The sequence below is a fragment of the Balaenoptera musculus genome, chromosome 5 (genome assembly GCF_009873245.2).
Source record: "Balaenoptera musculus isolate JJ_BM4_2016_0621 chromosome 5, mBalMus1.pri.v3, whole genome shotgun sequence".
Lineage (NCBI taxonomy): Eukaryota > Metazoa > Chordata > Mammalia > Artiodactyla > Balaenopteridae > Balaenoptera > Balaenoptera musculus.
In genome coordinates this window covers 18767362-18786179 of record NC_045789.1, presented here as the reverse complement: position 1 = coordinate 18786179, position 18818 = coordinate 18767362, and the positions used below count along the sequence as shown (strand labels likewise).

The 18818-nt window shown below is 42.0% G+C and overlaps 1 protein-coding gene across 1 annotated transcript in view; it reads left to right on the top strand.

Annotated features, from left to right (window-relative positions):
- Positions 1-1508: 1508 nt before the first annotated feature.
- TSPAN5 (tetraspanin 5) overlaps positions 1509-18818 on the top strand; it is a 177232-nt gene continuing 159922 nt past the window's right edge. Inside the window, exon 1 of the mRNA XM_036853552.1 lies at positions 1509-1988. Coding sequence (XP_036709447.1) covers positions 1908-1988 — 81 coding nt within the window. The 5' untranslated portion in view covers positions 1509-1907. The remainder of the gene's footprint in view (positions 1989-18818) is intronic.

Sequence of the window (18818 nt, the reverse complement as noted above, 5' to 3'; positions counted from 1 at the left end):
ACTGTTAACCAGTGTCATAATTCTAGAACCTCCTGGTTCTTCCACCTTTGTGGGGACCCTGGCTCTTACCTGTGGCCTCAGTATAGCCCCAACCCCTCTCAAGGCCAAGCCTACTTAAGTGCGATTTATTGCAAGAAAAAGTAACTTCTTGCTCCTCCACGTAACAGGTTGTCACCTAGCTAGCTAGTTTTTGAGAAAAGTGAAGTAGTTAACCAGGGAAGCCCTACGACAAAGGTTCTCAAGCATACTTAAGTATCACGTGAGAGCTTAGGAAACATGCAGATTTCTGTGCCCAGTACCAGGTTACACGGGGTGGTACTGGAAAAATTTCCTGATCTCATCTCTTTGTAGCTTTCTGAAGCCTAAAAAAAATTCCCACAGATGTTTACACACAGTTCTGAGCGGTTCTTCATTCTTTTTCCATGAAATACTGGTACCCGCTTGTCAGCACCTGTGAAAGTGCTCCAGGCGGGAGGCAGATACACAACTAACGGGCACACCTTCTCAGGTAGGGCTCCAATCTAATTTCCAGGCACGTTCCATCCTTCCTCAGAGGTCAGAAGCTTAACCGTTCCTGATCTATAAACTCAATTCGGATTCCCTGGAAGACCGTCCTGGAACGCCTTGCTGGATTCCTTCTTAGAGTTAAGACCAGTCAAGTTCCTTCGGCACTATTCCGGGTTTCTGTTGTTGGCAACTGGCCCTAGGGCAAGGATTGTATCCCGGGTCAGGATTCCTTTGGGCCATCTCTCCTTCCTCGTCCCCATTTCTAGGATAAGCCTATTTCTCCCGCAGGTGGGGAGGTTGGGTTGGAGCCGCATTGGGATTCGGGGGCCTTTCCTATGCAACCCTCCCGATTCGCTCCCCCCCATTTCCCATCTCTCTTTTTTCCCCCTTCCCTAACACCTTATCCTTCCCCTTTGCTCCCAGCAAAGTCTACGACCCCTTTCCTCTCCGGCTCAGTGGCCCGGCGTCTTCTCTTGCCACAAAACCGGGTGGTGGAGCAGGGGGCGTGAGTGTGGCTACACCCAGGACGGAGGCTCGTCCGGGGGTCGCGGGGAGGATTCTCACTCAGGATCCCTACTGTCGCCCCAAAGCGACCCTTTCCCCCGCGTCCCTCCAGAAGCTGCCTGCTGCTGCCGGTGGCAGAGGGGGACCCGCTGCTCATCAACCCCCGTCACTCCTCCAGGCTGCTCCCAATGGGCGTGCTCCCCGGGCACCCGTACTTCGCCCTCCGCCCCGCCATCCTCCCCACCTACCCCGCTGCAGGGCTCGCGGGTCGGCGGCGCTCCGGGCTGGCCTGAGGCGGGGCGAGGATGGAGGGACCAGCAGGAGCGGAGAGCGCTGGAAGGAGGGGGCGGCGCGCACACTTCGTCCCACCGCCATCCGGGAAAGCCCGGGCCCGTGCGCGCGCGCACCTCGCCGAGGCTCCGGCGGCGGGAGGCGGGCGGAGCTGCGGGCGGCGCGGGCGGAGCGATCGGCGGGCGGAGCGAGGGGTGGGAGGGAGCTCGCGAGCCGGCAGGCGGGCGAGGAGCGTCTCCTCCAGCATCTGCCGCGGCCGCGTTTGCCCGGAGACTGACCGACGGACAGATCGTCTGGCGGACGGGCTTGGGAGCTCGCCTTGTGCTCGGGGCCAGCTCCAGCGAAGCTCGGGGCTTGCAGCACGCGCTTCCCCGCCCGCTCGCGGCCACCCCGGCTCCGGCGGCCTCGGCGCGCGAGGGGCTGGAGGTGCGGGAGCCGCTCTCCGCAGGTCGGTCCCTGCGCTGCTCAGCCCCGGCCGCTGCGCTGCGCCGCGGTCCCCGAGCGGCGTCCCTGAGCCCCAGCTCCCCAACGTGCTGCTCCGAGCAACGGTGCTCCGGGGCTCCAAACTCGGGCTGCCGGGGCAAGTGTCTTCATGAACCCAGAGGATGTCCGGGAAGCATTACAAGGGTCCTGAAGTCAGTTGTTGCATCAAATATTTCATATTTGGCTTCAATGTCATATTTTGGGTAAGTTGGAGCGCTTCTGGGATTTCGGCTATCGTGGCCGATCGATTCGCGACGATTTCCCCCACGTTGCTCTCTGCCTTTACTTTTCGCAGCCCCTCGGGCGCTTGTCGGAGCACGGAGAGGCATCTGCCTTCCGCCTTTTCAGCCTGCGCGTTGGAGAGATAAACATTTAATCCTTTCTAGGAACGCGAAGAGGTAAAAAGAAAAACCGAGCCGGAAAGGGGGCACCCAGGCCTTGGGGTGGCTTTTTAAGGGAGGAATAGCGTGGATGCAGATGAAAGAAAGGGCTCGGCAGTTTGAGAGATGAGCAACCACTCGAATGAGATTTGCTCCCGGTGGGATATGGATGTTGGGCTGAGCGTGGTGTCATAACAGGGAAGGCTAATCGGGCAGACCCGACCCTGAGGTCCACCTTCTAACAAGGATCTGATTGGACGAGGGCTTGGCTCCGTGTTGCCGCGGCTGGTCTGTGCCATGTTCAGCGTGTATCTTCTTGCACCATCTCGGGCTTTGTGTAGGATGCAGATGCGGTGGTATATCGTTCTGTAATGTGCATGTAAATAACGCTTCCTGCACGCTCTTCGCCTTCATCTGGAAAGCGCTCCTTTTGCGTAATGGACTGACCAGTGGGCGTGTGGGGTGGAGGGATTTATTTCTCTCTCTGTATTATTGTCAGGATAATAAGAAGTCACCATCAACATATGTTTCAGTGTGTTCGTGCCTCACGTCCTCCTTTTTGAGGAGTGACATAGAGCGGGCCGTTTTGGGGAAACCTTGGAGAAATGCAGAGGAGAAGCTGTACGAGACATGTTTTATGGGGCTACCGGGAGAGCAAATGCTTGAAGGAAAGATTCAAACCATGCTCTGCTGGCACTACAATGTGCTGGGCACCTATTGTAATTAGGCTGGGTTGCCTACTCTTTTGTTTTGTTTGAATTCTTTTCCTTGATCTCACAAGCATGTTCAGCAACCAGACAAAGAGTTCACTAGGACAAGAGGAAAACGTTGGTTCAAAGACCGTGTTATTTTTCCTTTCCATCCCATCCCGTCCCATCCCGTCCCATCCCATCCTTTTCCTTACTGGGCACTCCTCCTGCCCCCCATTCTTCCCCCCATGGAAAGTAAAGATGGTGGCTGTCTGGGGGGGGAGTGGTTCTCCAAGTTGCTGTTCAGTGTAGGTTCAGTGTGAGATAAACAATAATCCAGTGGTGGGATCAATAATAATCCACAACAGTCTGAACACAGGGTATATTTATTTTGATTCTCCTTTAATTTTGGCCATACGATGTAAACATATGCATCGATGAGAATAGTTGTCAATATAGCTCTTTATATTCTTCTTTTTTCTGCCACACATTTACTAGGCTATTTTATTTTTATTTTCTGTTTTCTATAGGAGTACCTTGCACTGCTCATGCATGTTTTGCAAAAGGAAATGGAAGGGATTGGAGACCACTTTCTGTGTCAGCATGTCATCTGGCCTCAGGACTGATGATGAGGGGGGACACATGAATAAATATCAGATCTAGTCTTTCACAGGCCATTTTTGCCAGGGATTGGACATGATTCCTGTCAGCAGTCACCCCCCTCCCTGCAGTCAAACACTGCTACAAATATAGGAAGGAGAAATTATTTTCTTTCCTTGCTTCCTTTTTTTCAACCCTTGTTGGAAATGTTTAAAAGTCACATTTCTGGGTGAGGCGTTTTGATTTTATCTGAACTTGAAACTTTCATGACTTTGAGAGTCAAGGACTACTGAATTGAGACTGGATCTTGTTGGCGTAGTGAGTCCAAGCCTCTTGATTCTACTTGGACACTTCCAAAAGTTGCACATTTCAGCTACTAGGCAACAAAAAGTACCCAGGGGCTTTCTCTGCAGTTTCATAGCAGGAGGTGGAAAAGAAATGAAGGGATTTGGGCTCGTTTCCCTGACAGTTTGGTGTAATTTTGTAGTGTACAGAGGCATATTGAGTATTTTCTGTGGATTAGGTTGTAGCAAAACCTCTGGAATTGTGGAGAGCTTCAAAGAATTGCAGAGTGCTTGCATAGAGAGTTCCAGAAGAGAGTCATGTCTTGTCTCATTTTGAAGGTCTTCATCTCTTGGGGGAAGTTTTATGGGAAGCCTGAAAAGAGATGTAGGCTGTGGAACTAAACCAGCTGCCTCAGGCAGAATTGTTATGTAGATGCCTCTGTTACAAGGGCCCTTCTCTTACTCTGCTTTCTACACACCTTGTCCCTCCTTTCTGTGCCTAAAGCCTTCCACTCATATACGCCCTCATACCTTTCCTATCCTGCTGTCTGCTTCAAAATTACCCCATATTGGAATCTCTGAGTTTTTAGTACCATGGTCTCTGGAGTGTTGATCAGCAGGAAGGTAGTCATGATACTTGATCACAGTAACTCAGACTAAGATGTTATTGACTGAAGAACTGGGGTCAGGAATGGGCAGCCTGCTTCTGTAAATTTGTTATTGCTATTACAAATTCTGTAAATTTGTTTTTGCTACGTAACAAAAAACCCCAAAGCTTAGTGGTTTAAAATAAAACTTTATTATATCTGACAGTTCTGTGATTTGACCAGGCTCATCTGGGTGATTTGCACTTGGAATCGCCCATGCAGTTGCAGTGAGATGTGGCTGGCTGGGCTGGAGTTAACTGAAGGCTCACTGCAGGGGGATACCCAAGATGGTACCCTCACATGACTGGCAGTTGATGCTTGCTGAGAGCTCAGCCAGATTTGTTGGCTAGAGCACCTAAACGTGGCTTCTTCCTGGCTCTGAGACTGGCAGAAGAAACTTCCAGCCGGTGAAGGCTACTCCCGGAACTGGCCCAGTGTCAGTTTCATCTATTCCACCGGTTTAAGCTCGAGTGGAGCCTGCTCAATTTCAAAGTGCTGAAGAAGGAAATTCCCTCTTTTGTCAGACAAGTGTCAGGGTCGTGTGGGTTGTGGCCATCTTTGGAAAATGCAGTCTTCTGCGCTGAGCCTTAATTTCATTTATAAAGGAAAGATAACATTATCCAATAGAGTTGTAGATTCAAGGATGCAATCAGATAAGATATTACCCAGCACAGTGTCTCAGTATTTAACAAATGGTGAATATGGTCTGTGTCATCGTCTCCAGATTTTATACTAGTTCCATCCTGGCTATAAAACTTCTAGAATACCTTAGCCTGGTACTTTGGCATCATTACTACCAGGTAATTATGCTCCTCTTAATATTTGCCAAGGAGATGAGGCGAATGGATTCCATAGATTGGATCGTCATGTATTTGAAAAAAGCACTATGTATCAGTGGAAGCCTTGAATAACTTGGGAGAACCAAGTCATTTTTCTCTTCTCTTTGCTGTACAAAGATTAGAAAGCCTTGGATCCTTGAGGCCAAATTTCTCTTTGATGTGCTTGCAAATATTACATTGTATCTTTAAGTGGAGGTTTATCCAGGTTTGATGGCAGAATGTTGCATCTCATTTGTTTCCACAGGGTTTAAATTCCGAGAGGAGAGAGATTTAGGGAACCTGGCCGGGGGCATAAGTAGGAAGTCTTATCTTATGATTCACTATAAATTGTAAGATGTTCTGGAATGATGATACATCAGCAGTTTATAAGTCATAATTTTTGTTTTAATTTGCTAGACATCTGTTAGCTTCGATGGCAACCATATGGGAGTCTAAACTGCCTTTTGAATTACAAGGAGATGGTAGGAAGAATGCTAAATATGGTTATGAAAGTGTCAAATGGGAAGAGTGTAAGAAGGGTGTATAGACCTAAGTGGGGAAAGTAATTGAATACTGACTTGCTTGCTCTGGCCTCTCCCTCCTGCGTCAGTGAGAAGGCACTGAAGCATTGATGATATGCCTGGAAGATTGAAATAAAGCCAGGGGGAAAAGTTGGAAAACCAAATAATGTTTCACCCACCATAAAATTGCCGAGGTGAGCTCATTTAGATGGATCACTCTGTCTTACTTAGTATGTCCACAGTAATCGTTAGTCCCTGGCAAAAGGTGACAGTAACCTGTATTTTAACAGAGCTTTATAATTACGACGTCTTTCTTCTAAGCATCTCAAAGCATCTTACAAGCATATTATGACATCTTTGTAGAAATTGGAGAACAGAGACGTGGAGTGCCTTTTGAAGAACATAACAGGGTTCACTTTTGGAGTGTTAAGTCTCTTTCAATAACTATAGCCCTAGCTTCTCATTTGAATCTTATTTTAGAAGATGCTTGTTATTCTAAAATAAAACATCAAGTAAGTCATTTACATCTGTTCATAATTGAAAAGTGATAAAGTTTTTGCATATGTCTCAACACCACCCGCAAGCACGCAAAAGTTAGGATGAAAATGTTAAGAGTATGATAGAATAATAAACTATTGTGTAGTCTACTGAAAATTCATAAATGAAAAATGGAATATTAAAGACTGTTATTAAAGTATTATTAAAGTATTAAAGTGTTCTTGAGTCACATGTTTCTTTCTATATGTAACACTGATGCCTGTCTTAAAATTCTAACTGCAGGCTTCTGAATCACCATCCTTCACTAGAATATAAGGTCTCCAACTACAGGGACTGTCTCTCAGTTATTTTCATAAGCTCAGTGTCTAGCATATTGTCTGAAACAGTAGGTGTTTAATAAATGTTTGTTGAATGAATGAATTATGAAATCATTGGAGAGTACATAGACATCATCTCCTCTAACTTACTATTCAGTGAGGCATTTTCTCTCTAACATCCTTCCAACCCTCCTTAGGATGGATCTGTTTGGGGACCACTTTAATCATTTGAGAGTTTCATCTTTCCTGCAAACTAGGTGTAGTTTTCCCTTGGAACTTCCATCTTCCTAATGTACTGTTGTTGATTTTTAATTTTATTTTGAAACTGTCTCATACCTGCAGAGAAATTGCAAGTAGTACAATTTGTTTTTATCCTGAATCATCTGAGAAAAAGTTGCCAGCATGATGGCTATAACACCAGTACTTCAGTGTATATGTTCTAGGATGTTCTCCTAGATAACCACAGTATAGCCATCAAAGCCAGGAAATTACCACTGATAAATTACCACCATCTAAATCTTAGATCTCATTCAAGTTTCCGGTTGTTCCAATCATGTCTTCTAAAGCAAAGAAATTCCGTTCAGAAGACACATTGTATTTAGTTGGATCTTTTTAGTCTCTTTCAGTCTTTCACTGTCAGTTTCTTGACACTTTGGAAGATTTTAAACTAGTTATTTTGTAGAATGTCCCTCAATTTGTGTTGGTCTGCCATTTTTTCATTCTTAGATTCAGGCTGTGCATCTTTGGCAGGAGAATTACAGAAATGGTGCTGCAGTCCTCTCATTGCATCCATCAAGTGGCACTGATTTCTGTTTGTGTTTGTTCCGTTACTGATGATGGTTACTTGATTAAAGTGTTGTCTGCCGAATTTCTCCACCGTAAAGTATGACTCTTTTCCCTTTTGTAATTTATACATATTTTGTGGCAAGTTATTGTGAACTTATGTATTAAAAAGCCCATTCCTCATCAGAATTTTGATTGATTAATTAATTAATTAATTAATATCAGTAAGAACTTTTGGTCTCTTTTTTTCCAGTATGTTTTAATTAAACTGTTACTCTCATTACTTACTTTGATGTTCCCATTAGTTCCAGGTTTGGCAGTCTTTTCATGCCCTTTAACTCCCATCACTCTTTGAGCCTTCTTTGCTTTCTGGCAGAACAACATGTTCCAAGCTCATCTTTTGTATCAGCCATTGTCCCCAATGAGCCCTGGTTCCTTTGCACAGAGAATGATATTTAGAAGCCAAGATCTGGTTGCTAAGTGTGCTCATTGCTTTGAGGCTATCACCACCCCTGGGGCCTCTCAGTGGACAGGACTATGGGATATGTGTATGTATATACACATATGTACACATACACACGTTTACATCTGCATTTCTATATCCAGCTACATATTTTGAAAACCACGAGTTCACACTGGTATCTCAAATCCCTCTCTGACACGACAGGGTTTATTTTAGGTTTTTCCTTTTCCATATTTATAACTACCTTCTTTGACAGTGAGAATCCTAGCTCCCATTGTTCTTAACGATTTACTTATTTGATTAAGTCTCCCCTTACGTAGGCAGTCTTCCACTGCTGCCCCTGCCCTCCCATGGTTGCCCTCCTTAACGGCTTTTGCTCCAGCATGCCGTGCCACAACCTGCTTCCCACCGTGAACACCTTTCTCTGATACCCTGCTCTGGGCTTCCACATCCCTCCCCATACCTGTTCCTGGACAAAGGCTTAACTTCCCTTGTCCCCACTTTAGGACTGAATTTTTCAGGAAGGAGAAGGGGAAGGGCCTAGGTTACTCTTATACGATACAATATAAGACTTATCTCCCTGTGCACAGACCTTCGTTCTTTAAAAATAGCCATGATGTCATTCCTAAACCCTCTGCTTTCCATCTTTAAAGGCTCGTGGTTTTTCCATGTCTTCTTCATACACTATTTCCAGATTGTTCTTTGCCCTGATTAAGGTACTCGGCCTATGGTCCCATTTGGACACACCTCCATTAATGTAGCGACCAGAATGAAACACGTTTTTCACACACCATTCCTACCATCCAGAGAGGGGTGGGTTGTTATTCTCAAACTCCCCCTTAAGTCTCTAGCCCAGGAGGCAGAAGCCTGGATTCATCTTTGAGTAAGTTACTCTCACACATTATTTTCTCAGTTGCTCATCTAAAATATGGCGAAAATAATTCCAATAGCCTGCAGAGCTGTTATCCAGTATTAAATGAGATCATGCATATGAAGGTGCTTTCCACAAGGTAAATCTCTCAGTACAAATAGTAGTTATTAACCCAGGCTAAACTGCACATGCTTTTCCTGGCAGCCAGAGAACATAGTTGGCTCAAGTTGCATTTCTAGTGAAATGAAAGCTTCACCTCTTTTTCAAGTGAACTTCTGTTAAACCCATCTCCCTAGACTAAGTGCTAATCAGAAGCCCGAACCCTCCAGTTAATTATTTGAATTTAGGTTTAATACTACATATTTATTCCATTTAAATGTCTTATTCTGACCCGGTGGTTTTCAAACCATGCTACCAGCTGCACTAGGCTTCCTTGAGGTGTACCGGGGCCTGAGTGGGTTTCTGCCCTCTTTCCCCTGGAGAAGCTCAGCCAGTAGGTTTGATATTTTGAGATATCCTGAAGGGTTTTGCTTGCAAAAAGGGGTCTACTGCTTAAACAAACAATTGAAAACCACCATTCCAGCCTTCAGATAATTTTAAATCTTGAAGGTCAAGGCATGTTTAGAAAAAATTATTCCTCATATGGGTTTTTCTCCTATGGGTTTTTCTTCATGCATAGGACGTCCCTCTCCCTGATCAGGGGTGACTTCTGTAGGATTAGTTGGTATTTCAGGTGCCTTTATAGACACAGCAGCATAATCAGTGAATTGTTAGGAAATTTCAGTCTGATTCTGATTCTGTAAGTCCGGGATGGGGCCCTGGACTTAGTGGGGATTTTTTTGGCTTTTTTTGTTTTTAATCCCTGCAGGTGATTTTGATGACCAGCTGAGGTGGAGAAGCTCTAGCTTGTTTTTCTTGGCAAGATGTGGCATCTCTTGCCATTACTCTCTGGAGGGGGAGCTGGGAGTGGGTGGTACAGGGCTATGACCAAATGGTGACTGATTTCACCAGCACATGAAGCTAGTGTTCTTTGCTTATGAGAAAAAAATAATGTGGCCTATTTTATCCCTCATGGAATTTTTTTTATTAATCCAAAAATGCCAGTTTATTTTTAAACCTGAAAGCCCTAAAAACAAAATGAGAAAATCTCTGCTAAAGAGAACCTCTTGTGCTGCAATTAGTAGGCTAAAAATTAGCATCATATAGGGATAGGAGCTAGTTATTTATTCGACAGGAACATTGAAGAAATAGACATTTGTTCCTTTGCCCTTGCTGTCCTGCACACTTCAGCACAGTGGGCTGGGTCTAACCACAGATGCAAGACAGTGAACGGTCCTCCCCTCCACAAACCAGCCTCCCTGTCCAAGGTGCCCTTCCTTGCAGGCTGTTTCCAGAGGCTTCCTTCTGTGCCCCCAGCCCTGAGTATCTTGATCTGGGGGTGGGGAGAAGGGGAGTTGCTTTCTGCACCTCTGTGGCAGTTCCGTTGACTTCCCTCTGCTGTCATGCCAAGCAGGGACATTTCTTCTCTCGTGTCCAAGTTTGCAGCACTGTCACAGAGAGCTGACAGTAAAGCAAACACAGGAGACTCAAACCTGATATTTGTCAGTTTTCCTTACAAAGAAAAGTTTCAATGTAGAACATTCAGAGTGTGCACAATAAAGTTTTTCATTTTTTCCCCTGATGTCTTCCTTTTCATCTACCTCCTTTAGAAACAAAAAAATTAGGTATTCAATTATGGCTAGGCACCTAAAGTGGAAATCTTTTGAAAGAAATAAAATTTTGAATAAAAATCTAAGCGATTTCTCTGAGATGTTTTACTGGGGCATAGTTATAAGCACTCCTAAACAAACATACCCAGAATGGCATACACACCCTGTGGTTAGCGCTACGGTATTATCTGTCTGTACATAAAGGATTGTTAATTATGAAATGTAAGGTATAATTTTTAAGTAATGTAATCACCGACCTCAATAACAAAATATCAATAGTATTTGGGAGTGTTTGGCCAAACATTTTGGCTCTTCTCATTGAAAAGGCATAGTGATGTTCTATACCTCTTCCAGCTACTATTTACTATTTGGATAAGTATTGCAAGACATAGGGCTCTTTTTACTTGTTGAAAAATTTCTTTCTAAATTATAGTTGGCACTTAGTCCCGAATTTCTAAAAATCTGGAGGGAACAGCTGTTGCTCTAATAAATATTCAGGCCAGCTATTTTAATGCTTTGTACTTAAGTCATCCTAATAAAAGAGGAATACTTGACTTAAGCATTTCTCAAAGTATAATGTTTTGCTTCCAACAAAAATTTCCCCCAACTGTTAATATTTCCCCCAAAGCAGCCGTAAAACTTAATTCTGCCAAGTAAGTAGTTCTAATCACTCCTGAAGCATTTAATGCCCAAACTCAGTTTTCCTGTTTTAAGGTACAGTCCTATCGATATAGCTCAGTCCCTTAACTTGTGAAGATTCCACAGCCACTGACCTTTAAGGAAAATTCTTTATAGGGTCTAGTATTAGAGAGTGATAAAAGGTTTATGCTGAGTTGGGCATTCTGGTGCTCCGGTGGTAGGCAGGCAGAAGTCTGGTGTTCAGGAGTTTGGATTTTGAGTATGTCTGGATTTTTACCCAGCTCCATTCGCAGGCTTGTGATCTCAGACAGGCTACTTACTCACCTTAAGGTTATGTCTCCCCAGCTGCAAAATGGCATTCTTAGCAGTAGTATTAATGTTGTTATCAGTAATATTAAGACCCAACATCTACCTCAGAGTCATGAGGATTAGAGGAGTTAATATGTATAAAATGCTTGGAATAATCAATAGGTATTAGCAATTATTACTCTATTCTCCTCAACACCCATAATTTCATTTGGTGGTTTTTTTCTTGACTTCTTTCAGAACCATTACAGTAATCTTACACTGTAACATATATTTTTTGTTCTCTGTAATGTTCTGCCTACATAAGTACATTCCCAAAATAACTAAAGGAAAAAAAAAGATCTAACAAATGTTCACAATGTTCTTTTCATTGTAATGAATAGCATGTAATTCTTATCATGGATACCAGACAATGAATTCATGTCTATTGTTTGTTGTTAATTTTCCCATTTTTCTTTACCCGTTAGCTTCACTCTTCTTCATTTTCTTTGCAAAATGAAACTGTCTCATATTGGTGTTTTGTACTGGGAAGTTGAGTTTCTGATGTTGGACTCTGGTATTAGGCCTAACACCTGGGAGAAATAGAAACAGTTTATTAAAATCTGTTAAATCTGGATATTTTGGAAATACCTAGATGGCTGTAAGTATATATATTTAGCTTTTATGGTGTCATAAGTCCTGTATATTTTGGTCATTGTTTTCCTCTGTATTTCCGACACATTCTTTAGTCTGTGAAGGTGAACACTGAGTCAGCAACACAGATAATTCAGGCTTTCCCCTTGGATGTCTTTCCAACTGATGAAGGAGTAGGATTTTGGCCTGAACTACCTGGATCATTGACTAACTGGGCCACCCATCTTGGGAATGAGTGACCGCCTGGCTTCTCCTTTGAAGCGTTACTGGGATGCCCTGAGCTGTGCTCCAGTACTGTCACCTGATGCGGAAGACCTGGGCTGCCCTATTTCCAAAGCATGATTCTCTCTCTAACGGGGCTCAGCTCTGGGAGAAAAGGCCAGGACATGCTAATTCAGTAGGTCCAAGGAGCCTTGGCACTCATTCCCATGCTGAAGATGTGCAGAAAGCCCCAGCCCTTGAAGGGGGAGAGGAGGGATAAAGGGGAGGGTTAGGTAGAATTTTTACTGTAGTACTCATTAGTAAAAAAGATGATTTATGTGGCATGATAGGACATTATAGGAGCGTATTTAAAGTCATTTTGGCTTACTGTAGCATCCCCAACGCTGCCACTTTAGGTCCACTCACTGACCTCACGATCCACTGATGGTTTGTGACTCCCTGTGGGGAGTTTCCTCCTCGTCCCCAGCCCTCTGCTAGCTGGTTTCGCTGAGTGTCTGAAGGATGGCCACCTGATTAGCCAAAGCAGCGAATCTCAAAGCTCAGTCATTTGCAAACTGCCTGCATGGTTCTGGACAAACTTTTATGCCACCCCAGAGTTTTGTAAAATTTAAGTCACGTGGGAATCTCGTTTAAAATGCAGATTCTGATTCGGTAGGTGTGAGAGGGGCCGAATATCCGGTACCTTAACACGCTCCCAGGTGAGGCTGGTATTCCTGGTCCACTGATCTCATTTTCAGTTTCAAGGATCTAGACCATATCAAACGTATTCTTTCCCTTTAAATCGACTCCGTTTTTAAACCTTAAATACGTTTATTTAAAAAGGAAACTTGAAAAATATCACTATTCAAATACATACAATGACAATAATATGGCTTGTTAACTTCTAGGTGGCTCTTGGTGCCTGCTGGCAGGCCTGACTCGGAGGCGTATTTTCCTTTGTTACAGTGGAAGTTAACAAGTGTACAAAGCATTCAACATCCTGGGATCAAACGGAGACTTACTCCTTGACTAGACCAGAGGCTTAAAAGAGAATTGAAAAGGAAATGACTTTCTTATTTAAGGTTATTTAATGCTGTATTCTAAAATTGTCTCCTCTGGCACCCCAGGTCACCAGGGAATCTCACTTTGGGGAACACTGCTTTTAAGTAATTTGCAGGAAGACATGCATTTATAAGCTGAAACCTATTAGCAAGATGGGCGAATCTCTAGAGGTAAAATGATTGGGGGGATGTGTTCAAATTCTTGCCTGCTCCAGGTTCTGTTTCCTATTGGGAAAAAAGAGGGGTACCCCCAATTTCTGAAAAATTGCTACCCCCAGGCCCAGTGAGTAATTACATCTTAGGTATAAAAGGGAAAATGCTTTGGAAAATTGGATTTCAGGCGAACAGAAAGTCAACCTGAAATACTTAGGAAATCTCTCTCAGTGGGTTTCTTCCTCTACTCCCCCCATCTCCTCTTCCTTCAAGTTACTATTGATTATGTTCAATTTGGAATGAATCCATTTATTTGATGCATTTTTTAGAATAGGGTACTTTCTTTATACTTTTTTATTGTAAAAACAATACAGCAACATTAATATACCTTTTTTTTTTAAGGAAAAGAAATTCACCACATTCCAATAACTTTCAGTTCAATTATATTAAAAGTAGAGACTCAGTCAAGTGCTCTGAGAGCAGTGAACAAACACCCCAAAACAAACAAACAAACAGCCCATTTTAGAGTTTCAGTGGTAGTCACTTACAAGGATTCAAATTTAGCAAACCGCAGTTACTTAACTTTGTAAAGGAAAAATGTGCTTTTCCATCACTAGCTTTTAAGCATTTCTTCTGACTTGTACCAGTATTTCCCCCCTCAGGACAACAATTAGAATAAGTGTTTCAACATACAGAACAAATACCTTGTGAATAAACATCAATTTAACACAACGAAAAAAAAAATCAATAAATCTGCTTTAGGCATTTGAAAAACCCTGTACTTTTAAAGGAAGGAGTTATACTGTTAAGTAACTGAAAAACAAAACCCCCCAAAACCCAGGCTCTTAGCTTTAAATGTTCTTCAGCATGACCTTTACTTAGAAAAATGTAGTTGGAACTTTCTGAACACCTGTTTCATTGTTGGCACCTGCTTATTCAAGGATGGATAGCAACTGCCCACATGGGAACTCATGTGAGAAGTTCTACTTAGTATTTTTTTTCTAATCTCATAACTGGAATCCTATGGAAAGTAGTGTTTTTTTGGTACCAGTTCTTTTTAGCTTTGTCTGTTGGGGTTTTTGAAAGAATAAATTGAATGAAGAGGTGGCTGGATGATATGTGGCATTTAAGGTTTTTGCAAGTCTGCAAAGATTTAATAATCCCTAATATTCTTACTGTATGCTTTGCGAGTTTTAAAGTTGCTCTCCAGTGAGGGTCTGAAACAATTGCATGAAAGTTTGAAAATAATGTTTTACTCATTCATCTTTCTTTAAGATAAAGAGTCAATATTTTAGAAATAAAAGGATTGGTTTCACTAAAAAGAGGACTGAAATATCTTTTATATTTTGTGAAATACATACATTCCATTTAAAATTAACATATATCCTTGGATATTTAAAATATATATTATCAGTGTATATCCCTCATGCATATTAAATATTGATTTATATCCTTGGATTTTTTTTTTTATGAGTAGATATATGCTTTTCTTTGGATAAAGAAAGAAAAACTACCTAAATGACCATATGCCCTCCAAACAATTTTATTTGTGATAAAAGATTAAAATTTCCTTATTACATTATCCTATAAATATGCAAACTAAATGAAACTTTTTGTAAGTTAAAAATAAAAACCAGAGATCAGTCTTAGTACCTAAGACATAAGCAGGAAAAAACACTCTTCTTGCTTTTTTGGTTCTTAGATGAAGACTAGAAAATAAACTCTTTTGAATTATGAAATTACTACAGCCTAGTTGGAGGCACCAACAGATCATTAATTATTGCTAAGAACCTTTCAGAATGCAGTTTTTAAATTTCAAATATCCTTGCTATTGAATCCCATCCTTCCCCCCGCCCCCCTTTTCCCGTGAATTTAATTCCAGAACGGAGAAGATAGGGCTTTTTGCTTTGGGGGTAACTAAATCTCTTTCTTACTCTTTAACAACGTTAACCTGCTGATGAAAGCACAGAAGGTTGGAATTATTTTGACCAGGAATGGCTGTGCAAATATTTAACTGAGTGTTCTTTGGCAAGTCTTTTCGTGCTCAAGTATTGGAACTATCCTTTAATTGGTCTTTTGCATTCTTGATTATATAATCTCAAAACATATGTTGAAACGGACCTCAAAAATCAGTTAGGCTTCTAGTTTTTACCCCCCTTCCTCACCTTTTTTCCCCTCTTAATAGTGGAATCCTTTTTTTTTTTTTTTTTCATCCACTTTTCCGCAAAGCCCCCAATTTATAAAGCAGCCACAGCTGGTGTTCTGGGCGCAGAGCGTCTCTTTGGGCTCCGCGCGTCTCCGTGGCCTCCGCGGTTCCCAGCCTCGCTGCGTGGGAAGAGCGTGCAGAGGGGACGGCGGGTGTCCTGGAGGATTTGATGTCGTGCTGAGGACGGTGGAAAAGGTATCTGTGTACCATTTACGCGTTGAACGACGATGAAGTCGGCATTTGGCCTAGTAGGCTGTGTGCTGGCTGAATTGCCCAAGTTTCCAAGTCCCAGTGCTTTGACCGCATTTGGTTCTACTAAACAGCTTTGGCGCAGTCATTTTGATTAACATCAACTTGCTTATGTTAAGTAAGTATTCAGGTTATTTATTATGCATTACTCTTGCCTTTGGAATGAGCAGACTTGAAAACTCCTGCTTCATATGGATTCCATATGTGGCTTTTAAGTTAGCAGAGATGCAAAGGCTTCCAATTATATTGCACGTGAAGTTGCATATTGAATAGATTAATCTTGATGGCATAGGTATTATCTGAAATTCTTTGTCATCTCTAATATTGTTCATATTTCATTGAAACAAACTATTAGGTGTTGGAAGATTCTGTGGTGATGAACTTAACCTACGAATTCACGTGTCCTATTTGGGTTTTTTATTACTGAAAGCAGATACCCATGGTATTTGTTATTTGGTTTGCACTGATGTACTCCAGATAGTACGAGGTGACATTTAAAAAGAAAAAAAAAACCCGGTACATTTGCTCTTTATCCCCACACCTCCACCCCAGCCAAGTTAGGTAGAGAATATTGCAGTGTTTAAGATAGTGGTTAAGAGTGAGACTACGTGGGTTCAAATTTTGGCCTTGGCACTTCCAAGCTGCGTGACCATGGACAGTTATGTCATCATTCTGGACTGTTTCTTTTGGGCAAAAAGTGGGTAACAGTAAGCCTATCTCTAGGATAACTGTAAAGATTCAATGCAATGACGCATGTGCCAAGCCTGAGCGGGGTGAGCGCTCCGTGACTGCTGACCTTGGAATCAGGTGTGGAATAGCTGAGTGCTTGGGACAGGTGCAGGCTTTTGAGTCAGTATCACCCGGGAAAGGTGTTATCGGAGTCCAGGAGCCTCAACTCTCCTTATTAGGGAAGCGCTGTCTGTATAATAGCACTTTTCTCTCACGTCAAACTTTGTTTCCTTTGGTGCTTCACCTACTGGAGGAGATTGCACCTACTGGAGGAGATTGCGTCTCCACACTTTCCTTCGGCAACTAGGTCTATCTGAGAGTTTAGTTTTCTAGCTGGGGCAGCTGCTCCATTCCCCTGCCTCCTGGACCCTGATTTCTTCTCACGTTTAGCTGCAGCTGTTCACCATGTCCATTGCTGGCATGACCTGATCAGCCCTCTGTTTCTTTATCACAAATGCCAGCATTTCTCGTGTCTTGCCTAGAGGGTCATTTTGAGGCCACGAACCTACCTGTTTTTTTTTTTTTAATGGTAGTATATGCAGAATATTACAGTTACAATAAAATAATAATTCTAGTAATAGAAATATGCCTGGAAAAATACCTAAAATATAGCAGGTACCCAGTAATTATTAATTGAAATAAGTTAGTTGAATCTAAAGTAATTTTCTTTTTTTAATAACCATTTTTTAATTGAAGTATAATTAATTTACAATGTTAGTTTCAGGTGTACAACAAGGTGATTCAGTTATACATATCTTGATATATATCTATCCTTTTTCAGATTTTTTTTCCATTATAGGTTATTACAAGATATTGAATACAATTCCTTGTGCTGTACAGTAGGTCCTTGTTATCTGTTTTATATGTAGTAGTCAGTATCTGTTAACCCCAGAATCCTAATTTATCCTCCCCCCTCCTTGCCATTCCCTTTGGTAACCATGAGTTTGTTTTCTATGTCTGTGAGTCTATTTCTGTTTTGTAAATAAGTTCATTTACATCATTTTTTTAGATTCCACATATAAGTGATAGCATATATTTGTCTTTGACTTACTTCACTTAGTGTGATAATCTCGAGGTCCATCCATGTTGCTGCAAATGGCATTCTCTTTTGTTGCTGAGTAATATTCCATCATATATAAATACCACGTTTTCTTTATCCATTCATCTGTTGATGGACACGTAGGTTTCTTCCAAGTGTTGGCTATTGTAAATGATGCTGCAGTGAACATTGGCGTGCGTGTATCTTTTTGAATTAAGAGTTTTCTCTGGATATATGCCCAGGAGTAGGATTGCAGGATCATATGGTAATTCTATTTTTAGTTTTCTAAGGAACCTCCGCACTATTCTCCATAGTAGCTGTACCAATTTACATTCCCACCAACAGTATAGGAGGGTTCCCTTTTCTCCACGCCCTCTCCAGCATTTATTATTTGTAGACTTTTTGATGATGGCCATTCTGACTGGTGTGAGGTGATACCTCATTGTAGTTTTGATTTGCATTTCTCTAATTAGCGATATTGAACATGTTTTCATGTGCCTGTTGGCCATCTATATTAATTTTCTCCGTTTAGTAACAAGGTTAGCATTCATCTGGGCCCCTCTGCAAAAATTTGTTGTCCACAAGTAGGTATGTTTATAAAGTTTAATTTATTAATATATAATTTATTCTGATTGTAATTACACATTTTCTAACTGAATTTATGTTTAGATGCTTACAAGTTTTTGTTACAAATGGTGTTTTATTGGCTGCTGAACTTTAAGGAATCTGGCATTTTAAATTGCTTTTCACTGTTTGGGAAATAAAAAAATATAAGTCTGAAAAATCATTGACATTATAGTAAAAGAAAGCAGCTTCCCTCCCCGAAGTTAGTTCTTTTCAGAGTGTAATTTTCAAGTGGATTTTTGTCTCGGTTTTCATTTTCTGAACTATCGTAAGTGGTTTCTCTTCCTTCAGCTATATAGATGAAGATTTCTGGAACTAAAGTTTTGCCCAGATTGAGACTAGCTTCTATCTTGTTCACTATATATATATGTGTGTGTGTGTGTGTGTGTGTATATGTAAATGTGTGTATATTTATGTATATGTATATATATATATAGTTTATGTTTTGATTTCTTGTGCATTTCTTAAATTTATTTATTTATGGCTGTGTCGGGTTTTCGTTTCTGTGCGAGGGCTTTCTCCAGTTGTGGCAAGCGGGGGCCACTCCTCATCGTGGTGCGCGGGCCTCTCACTATCGCGGCCTCTCTTGTTGCGGAGCACAGACTCCAGACGC